This window comes from Monopterus albus, unplaced genomic scaffold, assembly GCF_001952655.1.
Source record: "Monopterus albus unplaced genomic scaffold, M_albus_1.0 scaffold172.1, whole genome shotgun sequence".
NCBI lineage: Eukaryota > Metazoa > Chordata > Actinopteri > Synbranchiformes > Synbranchidae > Monopterus > Monopterus albus.
This window is the reverse complement of record NW_018128052.1, coordinates 2174485-2196633: the sequence shown is the minus strand read 5'-3', so window position 1 is coordinate 2196633 and position 22149 is coordinate 2174485. Positions and strand designations below refer to the sequence as shown.

General features: G+C 41.3%; 1 protein-coding gene across 2 annotated transcripts in view; it reads left to right on the top strand.

Moving 5' to 3' along the window:
• mast3a (microtubule associated serine/threonine kinase 3a) overlaps positions 1-21436 on the top strand; it is a 28344-nt gene extending 6908 nt beyond the window's left edge. For both annotated transcript variants that reach the window (XM_020616075.1, XM_020616074.1), the window contains 25 exons: positions 1123-1195; positions 3087-3107; positions 3333-3411; positions 6496-6653; positions 9123-9198; positions 9312-9521; positions 10675-10776; positions 11448-11580; positions 11938-12023; positions 12308-12393; positions 12727-12935; positions 13113-13251; positions 13483-13615; positions 13716-13881; positions 14042-14143; positions 14350-14472; positions 14709-14821; positions 14987-15168; positions 15868-15989; positions 16072-16260; positions 16982-17205; positions 17608-17730; positions 17903-18039; positions 18255-18439; positions 18555-21436. In XM_020616075.1, coding sequence (XP_020471731.1) covers positions 1123-1195; positions 3087-3107; positions 3333-3411; positions 6496-6653; positions 9123-9198; positions 9312-9521; positions 10675-10776; positions 11448-11580; positions 11938-12023; positions 12308-12393; positions 12727-12935; positions 13113-13251; positions 13483-13615; positions 13716-13881; positions 14042-14143; positions 14350-14472; positions 14709-14821; positions 14987-15168; positions 15868-15989; positions 16072-16260; positions 16982-17205; positions 17608-17730; positions 17903-18039; positions 18255-18439; positions 18555-19423 — 4040 coding nt within the window. In that variant the 3' untranslated portion in view covers positions 19424-21436. The remainder of the gene's footprint in view (positions 1-1122; positions 1196-3086; positions 3108-3332; positions 3412-6495; positions 6654-9122; positions 9199-9311; positions 9522-10674; positions 10777-11447; positions 11581-11937; positions 12024-12307; positions 12394-12726; positions 12936-13112; positions 13252-13482; positions 13616-13715; positions 13882-14041; positions 14144-14349; positions 14473-14708; positions 14822-14986; positions 15169-15867; positions 15990-16071; positions 16261-16981; positions 17206-17607; positions 17731-17902; positions 18040-18254; positions 18440-18554) is intronic.
• The last annotated feature ends 713 nt before the right edge of the window (positions 21437-22149 follow it).

The following is a 22149-nucleotide window of genomic DNA, read 5'->3' as shown; positions in this document are numbered from 1 at the left end:
AAAAGACTCATGGCTGTATTAGCTCAAAAGGGTGCTTCTACTAAATACTGAGCAAAGGGTCTGAATACTTATGACCATGTGATATTTCAGTTTTTCTTTTTTAATAAATCTGCAAAAATGTCAAACATTCTGTGTTTTTCTGTCAATATGGGGTGCTGTGTGTACATTAATGAGGAAAAAAATGAACTGAAATAATTTTAGCACATGGCTGCAATATAACAGAGTGAAAAATTTAAGGGGGTCTGAATACTTTCCGTACCCACTGTATGTTTGCCCACAGCATAGTGGATAAGAAATGCAGTCGTTTTCCTAGTCCTGATAGTATTTTCATGTCGCTTCCTCTGTGGCTAGTTATTCCTTTATCCAACTCCTTGGATTTTGGACTCCTTCCAATTTTTGAGGTCACCTCCATTTTTCTGCTGTCTAAATATGACATTTAAGCAGCATTGAGGAGGTGGATTTATTTAAGCAGGAAAGTTCTGTCGAACAAATGCGACATTCAACCTGCAGAAAATAATATGAATAGTAAACTTAGAGTCACTTTGAAATGAATTTGAATTCAGATAGAACAAGTGGGAACTCTGAGAGGAACATGATGAAACAACAAGGTAATTAAAACAAATACCTTATTTTCCGATATGAGATAAAAATGGTCCCACACGGCGGAAACCTTTCTTTTGGCTTGAGGCTGCTCCGTAATTCTTGATGAATGTGACAAACCGCAAAAGATCAGAGATTCGTTTTGGCAGATGCATCCCGTTGACATATGCACTTCCTTATAAACACAGTTTGGTGCGGCAGTGTCAGTTCGAAACAGTTTCTGTATTGGTCACGTGACTTTCTTAAAGCGATACGCGCACCAACATGGGGTTTTGCTCTACGAGCTCGACGCATGTGGTGACGCATCGGTGTTACCGGACCCATCACTAGTAATAACACATTTTATGGGAGCAGCAGTGCTGTCTGTCTGAACAACATTTGATTTCAGGCCACAGGTGTGTTCGACTGTTGAACTACACTAATAACGACTGGTAAAATGGAGGTCAACCCAAACTTTTGAGTGGTGGTATACAGAGTTTATTTCATTATCTACTAGGTTTCAAATTTGTCTATCTTCTTTAGCTGGCAGCAGCCCTTCAGAAAGCCCCAGAAATGTCACTGCCAGCACGTCTGCCAACTTCCAGTTTGCCCGCAGGTAAGCATGAACTCAGATATCTTTTAATTTGAATTGGTCTAAGGCACTTACGCTCAGCCAGCTTACTACAGTAGTGTTTTCTCTACCAAGTAGTCTACCCAAGTGGAAAACTGGTAAAACCGATCAAGTGCAGAAGCCTCCGAAAACGGTGGATTAAATGCAGATTTTAGCATCAGAGTCCCTTCATCTTTCTTCCTGCAGTGACGTGAAGTGACAGAAGTGCAGTTATCCTGCACATAAAAAATATATGCCAACAGAAATGTATTTACATTCATGCTTCACTCAGCAGTCAGAACCTGCAGAGAGTTAGAGATACCAAAGTTGCTTCATTAGTGACTTTTCCCTGCAAGGTTAATAATGCCCAGTTGAACCAAACATCAGCTCATAACAGCTTTGATAGAGCGTCAACATTGTTCACTTATATAAAGCAATAGCCTTCTGAATAAAAACCAAAAAATAACATAGGAAGTTTTTTGAGGAATTTTGAGTGGCATGAAGAGTGAACTTGCCCCAGCTTGTTCTCTTTTGCTCCTGCAATGGAAATAAGGCAACAGAGCAGCAATCCCAACCAGCTGAAAGACCCCAGGGCCACTTGCTGGATATGGATCTTGGCATTTATCAAGCCAGTTAAGACACAAGTCAGTGCACACACTCATTACTCAGGACTGCTGTGGTTATGCGGAAACATTGCAGAGCTTGGCCTCTTATCGTGCCACTGTCTATAGACTCACTGGGATTTAGAGAAACAGAACTGGCATCCTGGTCCAGTAGCAGGAAATAGTGTGTTATTGACCTGCTAGTAAAGATATTTAAGGCAAAGCAGCAACATGTAGGCTCATTCTGGTGGTTACCAGTATGCATATACAGAAGCTTCACAAATGGACAGCTTCATTGAATTTAAATGTTTTATGCTGCTCATATCAAATATGATGTATTAGGAATATGCATTTCATGTTACAGTGGAATATGGGAATATGGCATATTACACCAGTCATTTCAGGGATGGTAGGAAAATGCCCTCCTCATAGGATTGCATTTTACCAGCCTGCATGACTCCCCTAAATTTATTGAGACTTTTTCAACATTAAAGATGCTTTTTTTTTTTTTTATCTAGCGGTGTGAGGACTGCCTACACTCTGCCCACATCCTTCACACCACAGGCCACAGGCATTGATTCTTAAATCAGTTTCAGACCTTGCTTTTAATCTTAGCTTCCATCTCTTTAAGACTTGCAGGACCTTAATGCAACATCCTGGTATCCACAGTAAAAAGGTTTGTTAGCACATAGCAGAGGGTATAGGCTACATATTCAATATGAACCATATCAGAAAACACATCACGAATCCTCAGATCTCGGAGCAGAACCTTCCAATTTCACCGTGTCACCTCTGATTTAGCTGCATGTCCCCAAGAGCTGGTTTCTGCGAGAAAACCTTTGGCCATCCTTGTCATCACAGATTGAGTCAGTGAAGGAAAGCCGTATTGGATGGAAAAGTGAGAGGACAGTGGAGATAGAGGCGTTGTTACAAGTGGAAATTTCACACATAAGTGATGAGGTTTTGTGTTTTTGTTAGCCGTCTGGGTGGGTGTTTCATGGTGTATATGTAAGCACTGTTTCTGAGTGTATGTTGTGTGTGTGTGTGTGTGTGTGTGTGTGTATAATGAGTCAGAAGCTAAGTGTGAGTCTCAGTGCTGCAGTGTGATGGCAGCGTGTTCAGCAGCAGACCGCCACTGGCTGCAAGCTGTGACAGACAAACCAGAGTGTGACAGACAGACTTACAGTACTCTTCATTAAATGCTGTTTCTTTTTCCCTTTGTGTCCTGCCCTGCCAACTTTCCTTCTCTTTCTCGCCTTCTCCATTTGTGTCTTCCTCTTTTTGGATTCACGTAGCCAACTTGCCCGCGGTGAGAGGTAAGAAAATGACAAACTGGTGTTTCTGTTTTTTATCACCACAGTTTCAAGCATCAGATGTTATCTTTTAGTCTTTAATCTTGCATGTGATCATCTTATATTAAAATGAGTTTTATAGGCATAAAAAGGTGAAACTGAAGCTTGGAGTGAGTCAACAGGATGTGTAGGTTTCATGTAGAATAACAAGCGACCACTGAGCAGCGTGCTGCTGTTTTGTTTCTGCAGAGTGGATGGGCGAAGGTGGTCTGTGGCGTCAGTTCCCTCATCTGGATATTGCACCAATGCACCCAGTTCATCAGTATCTGTAAGTTGAGTTTTGTTTCTGTGGCGTTCTCTTCCTGTAATCTCAGTTGTCTCTCTTTCCTTCATCAGATATTCAATCTCTCTTCAAACCACTGCCAAGGGAGCATTTAGCTACTTGCTGTATCAATCAGTTTACAGCACTATGGCGTCTTGTAAATGCAAGGCACTGACTGACTGAGCTGTAAATCCCATCTGTTTACACACAGTGTGGGTGTTAAAAGGAAATAAATTCATGTCTGAATTATTGCTGATTTATAAAACACCCTTTCAAAGTAAATACTTGTATGTAAACTTTGCACCTGGACCAGATTTTAGGCCATTTTTAACTGAAAGTATTATATCTTTTGACCAGCAACTCAAGGTGAAAGATGGTAACCAAATTTAGTGTCTTGAGCAAAGTGCTGCAGCTTCGCCTTGTCTTCTACAAGTTAAAAGTGATGCTTCACCTAAAATATATCTTCGACCATGAAGCTCAGCGCCTGCAGAACTGAACAGGTGCTGTGAAAAATTAGTATATGAGCAGGATGTTGCAACAAATGCAAGCCAGTGCATGTACAAGTAGATGAAGCTGCAGGGTAGATCACAGCAGAATAGACAGGAGGATGAAGCCTGTGCTTTGACCGCATTCACATAAAATCCTCCCTGGGGGTTGTGCGGAGGTGTGGCCATGTTTATTTGTGTTTTAGAATGTAACCGCTATGAAACAATCAAAAAGAAATGTTGATTCACTCTTTTGTTTTGCTAGTGCCACTCCCTGTCTTCATTCACATGTTAGCTCTTTAGGCCGTGCTGATTTTTCTTTCTCTCTTTCTCTGTTGGTGGAGTAGATTTAGAATACAGCCTGTGAAGTTTGGGCACAAAGATAAAAAGAATGGCTCTCAAGCATGAGCCTGAGCTCTTCCTACCAACAAGCTGTTGAATAGAATCAGATTGTTCATGAATTAGTAATCATTCAAGATTAACAGGCCTGTGCTGCAGTTTTATCGGGTGTCCACTGTTAGCCACCGTGCAGGAAGGGTTTTTGCTCTCCAGGTCTCTGTGCCAGTCACATGATTGAAAACAATGAACTGGACCTATCTCAATGGTGAAGAATCCTTTAAAAATTCCTGGATCCTGTTGATGATCCAGATCAGCACCAAACTCTCTAGTGCATTGTTTTGTGGGCTGTACCCGACCTCTCCAAAATATTTAATTCAAATTCATTCATTACTTTTTAGTTGTGCTGTGAACAGACCAACAAAAAAACAAATGCCCACTAAAACATTACCTCTGCCTTGGTGGAGGTAATAATCATAAACCTGCTGTGAGAACAAAACCTCCAAAAAATCTTCCAGAAAAGCTTTATGTGCATAAACCGTTTTTAGCACCAAGTCCTGCATGTATTTATTCAGTTTTGGTGTTTAAACAGACAGATTCCCATTGTAAACGTCATATGTTCAGGTTAAATACAGTATAAATATGCTGAAAATATTCTCCTAGGTGTATGGCAAACACTATCACATGATATTCTGGGCTACCATGCTTTCAGCCACCGGTTGCTTTACCCCAAACAGCTGACTGGAGATGGATTTTGTATCCCTTAATGACTCAGCAGGATATGAGCTGGGATGATGCAGCCCCCTGTCATCAGCCTTTTCTCGCTCTTACCACCTCAGAGAGGAAATGGGTATGAATCCACAGATGCCTTTCCCAGAGTTTTCCTGGAATTTCTAACACGATAATGGTTATGATTAAAGATGAACAGTTTTAAACATCCACGACTTTTAAAAGACATAGAATTCTGCCCAGTATGAAGTGATGTTATGGCTAAACTGACCAAATTATTTGCAGTGGAACCAAAGAGGGATTTAAAAATTCACCGTGGTTGGAAAGTAGTTAATGTTTTGCCACGTGAGCCTCTTAGTTAAATAAATGACTTCATGCCGAAATGATATTGAGCTGCTCTTTGTGTGGCCCCTTTAGACCGAGGGAGAGTACGGGAATAACAAGCCTAATCGCTAAAATAACACAGGTCTTGTTGAAATGCATGGTTCCTTTTCCTGGATGACATCACAGCTGAGCAGGGACTCTAAAGTGTTTCACATTTCCTCACTAAGCTTTTCTCAGCCAAGCTGCACCTAGCTGTATGTTGATGGTTTCTATAGTGATTAACATCTCACTTTCAAAGTCATTACTGAAACTGCAGTTTGGGGGAAAAAAAAAAAAAAAAACAATACCCGCCTCCTCTCTCATAGCTGTAATTTTGTACAGCCAACCACATGGCTTGGAGACGGTGAGGTCAGCCCTCCCCACACAATGCCCCTTTCATGATCGCAGTCAGTGAGGTCTTTATGCTGCTCTCCCTCAGTTCTGACATGTCTCTAGTTTCCTCTGCAGGATCTCTTTCTCCCTTCTCTCTGTCATTTGTCTTCTGTCTCTTCCTTGCTCTATTGTTCTCTCCTTTTTCTATGTCTGTTTTCCTTTCACTTTTTCCCTGTTTCTGTCAGTCAGATTAGCCACGCTTCCCTTCGCTCTTCTCACAAAGAAACACAGGATCCCAGCCAGTTGGGAGCTGTCATAAATTCCAGGCTGCATGTCAGACATTTTGGCCCAGAAAGAGAAAACGAATGGATGCATGAGCAGACGCAACAGCTGTTACTGCCTGCCTCAGGGCGTGCTGCGGCAGAAAGGGAAAAAATCCTGCTTCAGAGCAGCGGAACACTAACGCTCACAGTCTGTTTTTAAAATTAGAAAGGGCTTTATAGTGTTTAATACTAATTCAGGTTTTCTCAGCATGTCTTTTTAAAGTGTTAAATCTATTTCAGATCTGCAGTGGAACATGAAAGCCTTTAAGATCGAGTATTAACAGGATAGCGAGTGATTCTGAGAGCAGTGTGGCTCTCTTGTCAGAGGAGACCTTTTAGCTCAGGATGTTACAGTACACTGTATCATCAAAGCAGTAGAAGCAAAGCCTGACATAGGTACAAATGCACAAATAAAAGTAGAGAAACTGAGGAGATAAGTGGCTTTCATCAGTTTATTTTGATGTCCTATTTAAAATATCTGATTTGTCCCCTCTGTGTTTTTTTTTTTTTTTTCCTCTCAGTCCTCTTCTTCCCAGGAGTTATTGCACCAATTGCCCTTCCAGCCTACGCAAGATGATCTCCACTTCCTCTTCAAACATTTCCGGAGCACGGAGAGTGTGGCAGATGAAGAGGGAGCACACGCCTCACCCCCTGTCAGGCTCCGCTCACGCAGTCTTAGGTAGCTTGGCTTGCAGTCATGCACTAACTATAATGCCCAGAAGGTTTTGTCACAGAAATGTTTCTGTAACTTTACAGTTCACTGGGAGATGAGATAATCTCATTATCTTAGTTTAATTTGAATGGGTGGAACCAAAGAGCTACATCTCTAATGTGGTAGGTTAAGGTTTGGAAAGAGGGAGGATAGATTTCACAAAATATTACACACTATTAAAACCAGATTTCAAGTAGCAGCGTGATTAAACTGCAAATGTGCCAAATTTAAGTATGTCTGTATGCTAGTAGCATGTTACATTAACTATGTTTTTTTTATAAGTGTGGTGTTTATTGACACTGTTTTCTAGGAATCTAATGATATTTGTAGTTTCATGATAGCACAATAGAAAATTTCTTGATGCTGTCGTGGGACTGTGATGGTATGTACTAGGATGTTACATACTGTTATTTCATAAGTTCGTAGGGGTGTTGGACACACGAGGAATTTGACCAGAGTCATATTCCTTGTGTGACCAAAACACCTGGCCAATAAAGCTTATTTTGATTCTGATTCATCAGTATAACTGTGTTCAGGCTGTAGAATTTGAAGTGGACATAGCGAATACTCCATCCTCAAATTTTACAGCTGTTAAGTGCCAGCATTCCAGCTTTCTCGTTTCAAGAAGTGACATAGACGAAAGGAAATTGACAAAAGCATAACAACTTGCAAATACTGCCAGACAAAGGCAACGCTAGGCCCGTTTAGAACTGAGACAATCCTGGATAAATCTTACAGAAACAGTCTGGACACAACTGTGCACAGCACTTTAACGGAGATGGGCAGAAAAACCGGGTGCACATATGCAAAATGAACTGCTTAGTAATCCCCCTTAAAGTTTTTTCTCTAGTTAGCTAGGTATCTTTCTCATTTAAGCTTCTAGTTGAACAGGCAGCTGATTAGCTAACCTGTTGAACATTAGCACTATGACTGCAAATAAAAGGTTAGGACAAAATCATGACTGCCATTTGTAGTTTTCATTATTGAACCATAGTTCCTTCTCTGCCATTTTATTTGTCTGCTAGCTAAGAAACGACCCATTCCAGATATAACCATAGCTTTAGTGCGATGCTGCACTTCCTTTGCTCCTCTGTGATTGGAAAATTCTGCTGTACAAATGGAAGGTGCTCGCTGTGGAACCAATATAAAGCCTACCGCCTCCAGAAAGTAAATGTTTAGCACCTCATCATTAGTATCTCATTAAACACTTAAACAGGCCCTCTATAGCTCTAGTGGTGGTGAGCTTTGAGGGTGGAAAGGAAAAAGGGACGTATTCAGGGACTTATGTTCAGTAAAGTCTTAATTACATGTTGATTTAAACAGCTTAACATTTATGTTTTTAAGTTAAAGTTTATAAAGTGTGAGCGTATAGTTATGTCAAGCTTTATCAGTGATAAATGAATTAAAATTTTAGTTTATGTACAGCAAATACACAGATTCCCCAAATCCTCAGTTTCATCTGAGAGAAAATCCCTCCAGGGTTTTAGCCAGCTAAACCTCTGGGCTGCAAAGCTTATTAAATTAATATAGCTGACTTTTTAAATTCTGTTAACACTTCTAAATTACTGCATGCATTGACTGTGGAAATAGATGACAGACAAGTGTTTAAAACAGCCTCAGCAGGTGTCTAAAGCATTTGTTATTGCCCTCAAACATGTCCCAAGGGATTCATGGTTGCCTACAAATAAAACCACAATATATGTGCATCTGTTGTGGTTGCTCAGAAATAATATGTGCTTGTCATATCTTGATATTATTATTTGCAGTATGTACTGTATGTGTGTGTAGGTAAACCCAGGGTTGCTTTTTCTAACATCTGTGATGGCAGCATGTTGATTTGTAATGTGCACAGACAGTTTAACAGGTGCCCCTTTGTAACTGAAGTCCTTTGCACACAACAGATGTGGCCATGGATACTGCAAATGGGATCATTGGCTGAAGCACATTACTATCACTTTCAAACTTGCTGTCTTTGTGACTTGGGTTAATAATAAACAGTTTCAGTCATGCGTTTGTAATTTATTCATAGGAAATTAATTCACTTTGTGTAGCTTTACAGTTTCGATATTATTATTCTTCACTTGAAAAGATCTAGTATTTTTTATTTTATTTTATGTTTACTTATCCTTCATTTAACCAGGAATGGTCAAATAAAAGTAACTGGGCCATGCCAACATTATCCATAAGATGTTTCACTTTAGTTCAAGGATTATGTAAAACAGCAACACGTTTCCTTCCTTCCTTCTTCCGTCTGTTACTTCTCTGCCTACCTGTCAGTTTGCAAATCAGTTCCATTGTTTGTATGTGGTTCGGTTTTTGTATACATAAAATAATAACTTTATTGGTGCAAAACAGTTTTCTGATATTTATTGTTACATGTTATTTTTATTATTTTCTTTTTTCTTCTTCTTTTTTTTTTTTTTCTTTTGCCTCCAGCCCTGGACGGACCTGTGGAACATTTGACAATGAGATTGTCATGATGAATCATGTCTACAGAGAACGTTTTCCTAAGGTATCTTCAGTGGCGCTATGCATGTGAAAAGATGATCTACATTTCTTGAGTCACTCACTTGTTACTACAATACTACGTTAAAGTAAAGAAATGCATTTTTGGTTGTTTCTCAGGCAACAGCCCAGATGGAGGGTCGGCTCCTGGACATCATTGCGGAGTGTTCCGCAGACACTGCTCTTCCACTGGCTGATGGAGTGCTGGGATTCATTCAGCACCAGCTGGTGGAGCTCGCCAGAGATTGTCTAGACAAGTCACAGAACGGCCTGGTCACCTCCAGGTACTTTGTGGAGCTGCAGGAGAAACTGGAGAAGCTGCTGCATGAGGCGAGTGTTTCTCTTCTTCAACAAATGTTTTGTGATCTGACGCACACACATAAATGTATTCACTTTTTCAATTATGATTCAGCCATGTAAACATGTTTGTTCCCTCTAAGACTCCATCAGTGGATCTCTGATTGTTGGTAGTTCAGATTGCCCTCTATATACTATACTGTAGCTGCACTGACTACATTAAACTGATATTGCCTCTTTAATTGCTGTGCTGGTTCCAGTTCACTGGCCAGTATTGGTGTTGCCATTTAATATTATTACATACAGTAGATCTCTGCTGTAGACAAGGCGTTGATTATGTAATGATGTATTACATAACCTTTCCAGCAACAATTTTGGTGCAGCAAGCACTGCCTTCAGCAAAATAGATTATGGCTCCTGCTGCAGACTCGGACTTTGAATAATTGTCTTTTTTTATTCAGACAGTTGAATAATTTGAGTTCAATTAGTTGCACAGTCAATGCAGTTTGTTCTTATATTCATCCATGTAGCTTTGTTTATCCTACAGTCCAACAGACATAGCTATATTTTGTCTCTAACGTCCACTAAAATCACATTTTCATAATTATTTTTTAAAGTTTTACATGTTGTTTTTCCAGCCTAGATAGATTGTATTTTAAGCAAATGGTCCCTTTTGGTTTACATAAATGTTTGAAATTGTCTCTGTGCTTGCTAGTTTTCAGTTGAATTATAGTTGCTGTTTCATAAGACTGTTTTTCTTTAAGACTTTTGGAAGATTATATCTTTAAAACAAATCCAGCAACAGGCAACGAATGGGCTTACCTGAACTCTGAATGACACCATTCTTTTATCACCTCTGCAACACAGATTCTGAATCTGCTGTTTGACCAAGGCAAAGCAATATTGGACCAAGATATGAAGACAGTGTTAATAAAAGTGTATCTGCAAGAGTTTTCTATTATTTATAAATCTGCCAAAGCAGCAAGAAATGAGCATTGATGCAAGACGTTGAAATTCCAGCCACGATTCCTTAAATCACCTTCAGATAATGAATGGATGCTAAAAATGATATAAGCCAGACCAAAGTGCAGACAGCCTCTGTGGATGAACAGTGTGGCCTTGTGGTTTGTGGCAATTTGATTAAGTCTCAGTAATAATTCATCACTCTCTCTTCTTCCCTTATCAGGCGTACGAGCGTTCAGAGAGTGAGGAGGTGACCATCATCACCAAACTGGTCAGGAAGATTCTCATCATCATCTCCAGGCCTGCCAGACTCCTGGAGTGCCTGGTAAGACTCGGGGTCAGACATAGTAGTGATTATAGGTGCTGGAGTGCCATAATATCAACATGTTCACCACCATAGAGCCTTGAACAAACTATCTGTCCCCTGTAATGCACATATGGCAGGTGGCTCAGTCATTGTGTGCTCTAGTAATGATAGTTGTTGTAATAATGATAACACAGTTGCTTGCTGGAGTAAGCCAGCAGCATGTTTGCCTTACCGGACAAGATTTTTACCTGGAGTTTTTCTTGAGTCCTTTAATATTGGCAGAAGGTGCCATAGCAGATGATTGAAGTTCTGAAATTAGCACTGTTACTTTTCCCAGTAGTCCCACAGACAAGGACAAACACACTGGGTTTACTTTTGCAGCATTCCCAGCTCTGCCATGAGGACTGTATACCTGCTCCATGGTGGATTGTGTCATCTTATTCAGTTTATTGAATCATACTGGAAAAATGTTCTATCAGACATAGCAACTCGTTCTTTCTTTTTTGTTCCTGGTGTGTGTGGTTTGCAGATTTTCTATGAAAATATTTCTTCAATATTTTCCTCTAATTGCTTAGAATTCAGAGCCTTTTTTGTTTCGCACAAACCAAAGTAATCCATATAATATGTACAAAAAAGCAACAAAACAATGAAACCACAACATTTTATTTTTTTTAATTCTCTCTCTCTAGGAGTTTGATCCAGAGGAGTTTTACCAACGTTTGGAAGTTGCAGAGGGGCAAGCCAAGGTGGATCAGGGCATCAAGACTGATATTCCCAGATACATCATCAGCCAGCTTGGCCTCACCAGGGATCCCCTAGAAGGTGCCACATTTTTTGTCTACCCCATCTTTGTGTTTAGAGCCTGCTTCAACTGATTTCAAAACTCTTAATTATATAACTGACCTGACACCTTTGAAACAGATCACTTAAAAATCTGCTAACAAATATGCTCTGGACACATTTTTGGATTTCATTCAGGTTTTGTCAAGTGAGCAACAACAGTCTCATTTTGTTTATTTACTTGCAGCTCTGTAAAAAAAAAAAAAAAAAAAATGTTTTAAGAAAGCCGCCATGTACACAGTGACAGTTGTCTGGTGTTTTGTTAAGCATCATTAGTCAGTGTCATTGCAGACAGCTGACTAAGCACTGATTGTCTTCATTGATCTGATGCTGTTACAGAAATGGTCCATCTGGAGCAGACGAGCCCGAGTCATAGGTCATCTAGCAAGGAGTCTGATGACACAGGAGACACCACACTTATACAGGTATAAGCTTTTATTGAGCAGTTGGGGAGTAGTTCAGTAGTCTAGTGACTCTGGAGTGGTGGTTGTGCTCAAGAAATATAAAATGTCAAAAGGCAGAGCTAAACAACATTGAAAGAGTTGCTGAAATAGATGCAGTCTAAGTGGCAAACGGAGCACTTGTCTATGCACACACAGAGAAATCCTTTATCACAATGGAGTCATTAAGTACGTGGATTCAGCGACTTAATTTTGTTTTGTTTTTTTTGTTTTGTTTTGCTTTTTTTTTGTGTGCATGTGTGGTTCAGAGCCGAGCAGCCTGCACCCCTCCTCGAAGGAAACCACTGGAGAGTGACTTTGACACTATCAAGCTCATTAGCAATGGCGCCTATGGGTGAGTAAGACAGACTTCTTTGTGTTCGACTGACTCAGTTTCTTTGTGGACACCGCAGAGAGCCTAGTAAAAGCAGAAAAGAAACTAAAATGAGGCTATGTTGTCTGTGTTTTGTGTTTACACTGACAATTTGTCTGGGCAGTGTTGTTTCAAGTCTGAACACCAGGTCCAGGAGTGAGTGATGGTCATGTTTTCTCCTCTTTTGTCCCGCCTTCTTTTCCTAATGAAATTTCTGTTGTTCTCCCTCCATAACTGTCATGTCCTTATGATCCCTGGTCTTTTTTTTTTCCTTTCTTCCACTTCCCTCCCATCGTCGCCCCTCTGATCTTACAGGGCTGTATTTCTGGTGCGCCACAAGGAAACTCGTCAACGTTTTGCCATGAAGAAGATCAACCGGCAGAACCTGATTTTAAGGAACCAGATCCAGCAGGTGTTTGTAGAGCGCGACATCCTCACCTTTGCTGAAAACCCATTTGTGGTATCTATGTTCTGCTCTTTTGAGACACGGAGGCACCTTTGTATCGTCATGGAGTATGTGGAAGGTACGGCTGGTTTGCATTGTGAGAGCATACACATTAAAGTGAGCTGTCTTTCCATTGCATGTTTTCTAGGAATACTGTATTCAAACTCTCTTCTGTAAAGTACACCTTCAATATGGAATGCCTAAACAAACCATCTGACCTGACTGTCTGTCTTCACGGCCTCTATTATACTTTAAGGTGGGGATTGTGCGAACCTATTGAAGAACATTGGTCCACTACCTGTGGACATGGCACGAATGTATTTTGCAGAGACTGTCCTAGCCTTAGAGTACCTTCACAACTATGGCATTGTTCACAGAGACCTCAAACCTGACAAGTAGGTCCCCGACCAGTATCAGAAGAGAATATTCCCTCAGATTTCACATTTCATTTTAGGCTGCACCTTTAAAGATTTCACTATTTTTAGACTTGCTCTCATTCTTTAACAGGCTAGCAATCTTTTTGATTTCTCTGAAACATTCAACCTTTGATATGTTTTATTGAATCTTAGAATCATGATTTAGTTTAATGTAACATGAAACATTTCTGTGTTTCCTTCCTTGTGTAGTTTGTTAATCACCTCCATGGGACACATTAAGCTAACAGACTTTGGGCTGTCAAAGATCGGCCTAATGAACATGACGACCAACTTATACGAAGGACATATTGAGAAAGATACCAGAGAGTTCATTGATAAACAGGTCCGTCTCTTCTCAACTTGTTGTCACTTCATCTCATCTTCTGTGTTCATGACCTTTAAATAAACATTTTCCCCATCTTCATTTGTTCTGCTCTCTACAGGTGTGTGGTACTCCGGAGTACATTGCTCCGGAGGTGATCCTGAGGCAGGGCTATGGAAAGCCTGTGGACTGGTGGGCCATGGGCATCATTCTTTATGAGTTTTTGGTAGGGTGTGTGCCTTTTTTTGGAGACACGCCAGAACAACTCTTTGGTCAGGTGGTTAATGGTAAGAGATCCTTCAGTTTCACATTGTTATTGTGTTAAATAATGGAGCACTAATATTTGTTCATGTTGGTTTTCTGTATAATTTGCATGAGAGTCCCCCTGGCTATGTAGATGAATTTAAATCCCTTCACTGAGTCACTGGTATGTGCTTCTTTGACCAGATGAGATCCTGTGGCCAGACGGAGAGGATGCTCTGCCAGCTGACGCCCAGGACCTTATCACCAGACTGCTGAGGCAGAGCCCTCTGGAACGCCTGGGAACAGGTGGGTGGCAGCATGTCTGACGACCGATGGTGAATTTGTTAAAGTTCATAGAAAAAAGCATTCTCATCATTTGAATCGATTTTCTCACAAGAAAAGTATATATTAATGTATCAAGAGAGGCATAGTCAAAGTGGCAGAGGAGCACCTGTACACCAGGCTCAAGATGGGCAGATGTGCAAACCAAAGGTGTTTGTGTTCTTCTCTAGGTGGAACCAGTGAGGTGAAGATGCATATGTTCTTTGTGGGTCTGGACTGGACTGGCCTCCTGAGGCAGAAAGCTGAATTCGTCCCTCAGCTAGAGACCGAAGAGGACACCAGCTACTTCGACAGTACGTGGAATTATTCACAGATACGCCTACAGGGTCTTTCATGAGGTAGTATAGACTCGCCTAACTTATGATACAGATATGCATCTATGTTTTCATGCACACAGACAAACCCGGATACACCTTTTGTTAGAGACACGGGCCACACTACAATGAGAATAGGCTGTAAGATACAGTGCCTGGTGACAGTTTCAGTTTAGATAAAAACAATGTGAACACTTTTTTCCTGTTCTCTACAGCCCGATCAGATCGCTACAGTCACCTGGAGTCAGATGAAGATGATGAAACCAATGATGATGAATCATCTCTGGAGCTGCGACAGTTCTCCTCTGTGGCCCATCGCTTTAGCAAAGTACTTGTTACTGCTCTGCTGAATCATCTTCACCTAGAGCAAATATACCGTGTTATACCATTAGAAGATATAGCTAACATGAAAACTAATTGTTAAAATAAAACTGTGATGTGAACTCTGGAAAAAACACTCCTCCAGATTTCTAAACATTTTTGTGAACTTTAGGTGTACAGCAGCACAGAGCACCTGTCCACCTCCACGCCGTCCAATCAGAGTCTGTCGTCATCAGAGCGAAGCCACAGTGAGGAGAAGGAGGAGCGATGGGAGGGCAGGGGAGTCCTTTCCCCTGGCGACGGACACAAACATTTGGCTAGTGGAGACAGAAAGGCAGATGGACACAGGGGGAGGTGAGAGCCTGAAAGGACAGAGTGATGTCCTTATTATAAGGAAAAAATAACAGCCCCCCTTTTTGCTTTGTTTGCTACAGATTTTACGAAAGATGCGAGATGGAAATTTTTATGAGATACTGATGAAACTCCTTACTACTAAGTAATTCTCAGTCATACATATTCTCAGACATAACAGTGTCATTTCATCCAGGTTTGTTCCTTTTGGCATGGGGTTTTTGTCTGCGCACCGTTTGCTCTGACCTCCTCCACCTGATGTGCAGGTCAGGTGGAGACATTTACATTGCTCAGGTGGGAATGGGAGTGTCAGGTTTTCTGCCTTCTATTCAGTGTAGATAGGGAAAGGCTCCAGTGACCCCTATGACCCTAAATAAAATGAACGGTTAAGATATACAGTAAAAGACTGACATGACCTCTACTGAGCAAATTGTAATGTTTTAGCAGAGTAAAATTAAAAGGTAAAGTTTTTCCTCAAAATAAATGTAACTGGATATTTGTGAATAGCTAAAACTGCATAACAGAGCTGATTTACTTCTACATTTTTGGTAAGTCTTAGGTTGTTTTGTTATGTTGGTCTACAGTTGCTGTTCTTTCAGAGAGTGCAGCTGCTTATTCCTACATTATAAACCCTTTGCCCGGTTTTTAAGTAGGCTCGTTTGAGGTTTTACTGAGATTCTGTGTCTGTGTGTCCCTTTGCAGCCTGCGTCCTCGTGCTTCGTCCAGTTCCTCCCAGTCAGAACGCAGTGCCAGCCCACTTGTGATGAACAGCACCCAGAGCCTTGACATCATGCCTCGCTTTGCCATCTCTGCAGAAGAGGAGGGTAAGACTGAAAAACACAAACACAGCTTCTCTCTGTCACTTGTAAAACACCAGTGCTCACAATCTTTGCCTCATGAACCTAGATGGGATGGTTTCCAATCTACGGCGCATTCGTCTCCGAAGCAACAGCACAGGCACCAGGCCGTCCTTCCGGAGAGGGGCTTCCCGGCGCATCGCCCACCAACTGGAGACACCAGAGAAATCCAGATCCCCATCTGGCAAAGTCCCCAAGTCTGCCTCAGTCTCTGGCCTGTCTCTTATCATCACTCCAGGTAGACAGGATGATAATAACTTATACAAAAAGAACTAGAGTACTGTTCAAAAGTCTTAGGCCACCATTAGTTTTGCTGTTTTAGCAAGGTTGTAATGATGGCATATATATTTATATTTAAGATATAATCAGAAACTACAGGAGATGTGTACATAATATTAACAAACACAAGATTTTCAGAATAAAATGTTTTCTACTGTCCAAAGTCAGTATTTAGTATGACCTCCCTTTGCACCTCTCTCTCGACTGGCCTAAGACTTGCACAGTACTGTACATCATAAAACAGTGAGAGTTTGGGGCATTTTTGGAATGGAAAGGAAATAATATAACAGCATAATTTAAGGAAATGAGCAAGCCTTATCTGGTTTTCATTGATGCTGGTTTGGATTTAGTTGCTTGCTCAAGTTCCAGTCATAGTCATGTTTTTAAATCAAGTCTTTTAGAGGCATGACTTTCATATATGCATGTGTTTACAGCACCCTCTACAGCCTGATGTGTAACTTACACAAATGCACAAACCATAAATACTATTAATCTGGTCAGGAGTAATATCATTTATGTTCTCACATTTCAGTTATCTAACTAAGAAATGAACGTAGAAGAATAACTTACATTTTTAGAATTGTTAGAAGTAGTAATATAAGTGGATGGTGCAGCATTTACAGAGTTGCAGTCAGAAGTGCGTACTCAACCTTTCTCCTTATCTTCTTCTCCTGGTTCAGACGACACAGCTGGTCCTCCTGCAAGCCCTAAGTCGACCCTGTCTCTGTCGTCCAACCCCTCATCCCGAGACTCATCTCCCAGCCGGGACCTGTCTGTCAGCATCAGCTGCCTCAGGCCTCCTGTGGTCATCCACAGCTCTGGAAAGAGGTTTGGCTTCGCTCTGCGAGCTATTAGGGTCTACATGGGAGACAGTGATGTCTACACTGTCCATCACATGGTCTGGGTACGTGTCTCAGGCAGTCATGTAGTATATTCAACAAATGTAGAGTGTAATTATAAAACACGCACAGTTTATGTCATACATATTTAAACAGCTGTTGTCGTCTTCATATTTTCTTTTAAATGGCCATAAGTCAGCATCACCAATTACTGGCAATGACTAAAGAGACTCACTGATTTGTGCTAAATCACCTCTGTTTTATAGTTTTTATGAATGTGACTTACCTAATGTTATGCCTACAATAAGGATGTTGGTGTTTCTTTTTTTTTTTTCTTTGACCGTGTAAGTAAACTGAAAACAGTATTTGTAATGATTGCATAGGTGCAGTGTTGTCAGTCATTGTAAGGGCTGATTAGATAGTTGCTTGACCAGTAATTTTGAGGTGGTGTGCACTTATGTTCACAGTGTGTTGAGGACGGCAGTCCAGCACATGAGGCAGGACTGAGTGCTGGTGACCTCATCACTCACGTCAATGGGGAGTCTGTACAGGGACTAGTCCACACTGAGGTGGTGGAGCTCCTACTAAAGGTAAGATTGTTACCAAGGATAATTTTAAATGTGAAATTTTCCTAATTACTTATTGTATATTGATGAGCACCAGCCCAGACAACATCCACAAAAGAGATTTGTTTTTCTCACACTAATGTCCACACATTTGGGGGTTAAAACTAACAGCCTGTAATCAATCTGGTTTAAACAGAGTGGGAGCAGAGTGACCCTCCAGACAACTGCACTGGAGAACACTTCTATCAAGGTGGGCCCTGCCAGAAGGGCGAGCTACAAGGCCAAGATGGCCCGGCGCAGCAAAAAGAGCAAGAGGAAGGAGGGACAGGACAGGTACAGAAGGGTAGAATGATGTCACACCCATAGCTTTACTGTTGGACAGCTCATTATTAGATTTCAGACAGACATCTTGACTTCTTTTCTTTGGATGAGACTTTTTCTCTAGTGCTGTAGTTGATATCATTTTTGTACTTGAGTAAACATGGAAAAGGTTAAACCAAAGAATAGTACTGTAATCATATTTGACACCTGTATTTTTTCTTTTGCAGCAGACGACGTAGCATCTTGAAGAAGCTGTCTAAGCATACTCCTCCTCCGCCTATGCAAAGCAGTCGTAGCTTCTCTTCAGGGCTCCATCAGTCATCTAGCGACAGTCTCTCTGGTTCTCCCACACAGTCTCTCTCTCCTGGACCTTCCACACCCTGCCGCTCCCCTGCTCCCGACCACTCCGGAGGTGAGTGACGATAAATTGTAGACTGAAGCCAGTCTCCTTTTGTGTTTTTGTTTCTTTGTGATTGCCAGTTTTTTTGGATGAAAAATAGACAAACTGTTTTATCTCTTTCTTTCAGATTCAAGTTCATCTCCCTGCTCCAGCTCCCCTAACTCACCTATACCACAGGCCCGTCCGAGTTCCCTTCATGTCTTGGGTCGCTACACCAAAGCTGGCCGCTGCAAATCCACCAGCAGCATCCCCCCATCACCACTGGCCTGCATCCCGCCTCCTCAGCCTCTCTCTCCCCAGTGCACTCCATCCTGCTTCCCCAGTCACCCAAAGTCCCTGCAGGGTTTCCATGGCAAGACATTGTCCCCTCCCACTATTGCTCGCCATTCAGTTCGTCCCCGCAGTGCAGAACCACCGCGCTCGCCGCTCCTCAAGAGGGTCCAGTCAGCAGAGAAGCTGTCGGGCGACAAGACGACAGGGGGCTACCATGGAGATAGGAAGGCCTACAGCACCCGCCGCCACACCATGGAGGTGCCTCTGTCTGAGGGGGAGGGGCTGGAGGACATGGAGAGGGACACCACCACCGGGTTTGTCTGCGTTGGTGAGCACGGCCGTCAAGCCCTGTATATCGGAGGGCAGAAAGGCCACCAGGACATGGTCAGTGGAGGCAGCGAGCATCACCGTTGTACCACGTCCCCACAGCACCATGGTGCCAACCACCACTCCAAAGAGGTGGTGGTGATGAGAAAGCTGGCCCTGTCGGAGCGGAGAGACTCATTCAAGAAACAAGAGGCTGTGCAGGAAGTGAGTTTTGATGACATGGAGGAGAGAGAGGCAACGCCGAGCCCCACGCTTCCTGTCACGCAGCCAAAGGGGTTCAAAGCATCCTGGATCAGCTCAGCTCCGTCAGAATACAGCATGGAGCTGGAAGGAAGGGGATCGCAGAGTCCCACACCACAGCAGAAACCCAAGTCTAAAGACAAAGAAAGGCTTTAGTTTTACACTTTGACCTGCTACTGTACTCAACATTTGAAGGCCTTGCATGTGTGTCCAGAAAACTGTGACCAAGTCCAAAATCATTACAAGCAAGTCTTTGAAGACAGAAGAACAAACTGAAATCAATGTTTCTCAGTAAAATATGCATCCTGCAATAATGACCGCTAAGCTATGTTTACTTTCTAGATTCCCAGATTTCTCTCTTGGTTTTCAAAACACCTGGAAATTTTTTTTTTTTTTTGTTTTTATGAAAAAAAAAAAAAAATTTATGGTTGTTGCAAATGCCTTGGATGCTTCAGCTGTTATTTCAGGACTTGTACAAAAGGAAAGCCACGCGACAACTTTTCATTGTGGTTTTAAGGAAGGTGCAAAAAATGGAGGATTATTTTACCCTAAATTCAGATGAAAATTATAAAGAAAAATTAAGGATTTCCAAATGGAAAATTGTTTTCATTTTCTTTAAAATTTTGGGTTAAATAATCCACCATAGGAAAGGGGAGGTAACGTCAGTCAGTATCACACCATGCTTCATTTTTACATACCACAATTTCTGTCTAGAGCAGGGTGCTGTTTTGTGTTTAAAACAACCTTAGAGTGTTTACCCTGCAACTATTAATGTACTGTGGAATTTGAGAACATATTCTGTGCTGCTTCTCAGATGACATCTAACCTGCAGACTGTGGTGGTGAATTCATTCATGGAGATTCATTGGTCCTGATCACAGGCTTTGTGTTAATAGTTTAAAGAACAAAAAATTAATGTCATAATACTTGGAAGCCTTGCACAGGTGTCAAAGCATGGCTTAGCCATAGGAACCATTTCAAAGAAGTACTGTAATTGTTCATAAGAAGCTTCATGCATGCATGGGCTCTACTGTCATGTGCTGTTTGTGTGCATCAGTGCTGACATTCCTCTGATCAGCATACATGTGTGTAGATAAAGCTTTGTGACTACCTTTGGCAACCAGGCTGTCATCTCTGTCCTCTAATACCTTGCTGAATCAAGCCTCCGTCCAGCTCCTTCAAAACCTAGTTTTAGCTGAAGTGTTCACACAAGTCGTAGTAGTCGTGTAAACGTTAAAGCACATTTACCTTTCAGGACGATTTTTATCTGTGGGTTTCTAAAACTGTACAGTGGATGCAACATGCAAAGCTGCTTCCCTTGGCTTTTTTAATGTGTATAATGAATTCATGTTTACATTTTAGTGAAAATATGTGTGTGTGGACTTTTGTTAAATTATTATTATTAAAAAAAAAAAAAAGAAATGAGGAAGAATGGCGAAATTCACCCAGAATCTCTGAGTGGATGAAGGAATGAGTAGAGGTGATCTCCCTTTGTATATTTTGATATGGAAACAGTCTTGTTGCAGTACTAATAACTATGCTGTTGATGTATATTGTATAAACGATGGTGGACCTTAAAACAGCTGTCGGTGTTTTCTGAAAGTGACCTTGTAAGGATGGATGGACTCAGAAATAATGTGTAATGTCATTTTACTGGCACTGTCAACCTCAAAGGATTGTGTATGTTTCATATACCTGTATAATTGCCCCATGATTTTGTAACACTTTTTTTAAGTTTGAAGTTGCTAATCTGATATTTAGGCCTTGAATTCCTGAGCTCCATCAAGCAACCTAAACTGCTTCCAGTGTTATTTTAGATCACTTAGAAGAGAAGTGTGTCCTGTGTTTTTGGTTTAATGAAGGCATACACCTTTGTGTTTTGCAGAGTGGAGGGAACTTTAAATGTGGAGGTTTAGCACATGCTAAGATTTGTGGGGTCCCAAATTAGAAGTTACATATTTGTACATTGTATTTTGGGTGAAAACGTGTCTGTGGGATTTATCTCCAAATTTCTGATGCAATATGCATCTTGGTATGTTTTTAGGATGTGATCTTTTTATTTAGTGGCTACACCAAACTTTCATAGTGTCTCTTGACCTTAAATTGTGTCATGATGTTATACCTTTTTTAAATCAAGAGTTCAACCTGTGGAGATCTCAGCAGAAGTGAAGCATTCACAAGAAACTCCATCACTGTGCGATAAACTCCGTGTGGGTGCTCAACACTCCTCCATGTTTTGCGGTTTCAGTGTGTCTGTGTGTTAAAGTTATTGCTCCCTACTTCTACCCCCTCATTCCCAAATGACAAACTGGCCTACCACGTGGCTATCTGGTGCAGACTCATGTGACACTGTCTGTTTTTCTGTTGTCTTTACAGTGCTTGAAATAAACTGGGAAGTCCAGGACTACAAAGTGTTTGTACTTGTCATCTGTTCCTTATACAACAATGTTTGCACATTTGTGGAACCTAAACAGTCCTAACTTTTTTTGTGCATGATGGTGGTCAAGTGGGTTCACTGGTCAGAATCCACCAGATTAGCACTTCGCTCTCAGAGTGCAGGTTTACTTGTGGTTCCTAGAATCCACAGAAGTAGAATGGGAGCCTTTAGCTGTCAAGCTCGCCTCCTGTGGAACCAACTCCCAGTCTCAGTTTGATAAAAGATAAGCTCCACCTCTACTTCAACCCACTCCCCATTACAATATTAATCTTTACTTATATGGCACTTTTCAAAATACAGTTACAAAGTGTTTCACAAATATATAAAACGAAGCCAAAATAGAACGTGGTTGAGCACTTTTCCATATGAGCATGATTCACTGCAATAAAAGTGAAACATAAAATTACACAGTTTGGGACATTGGTTGAAAGTAATGAAGTACATTT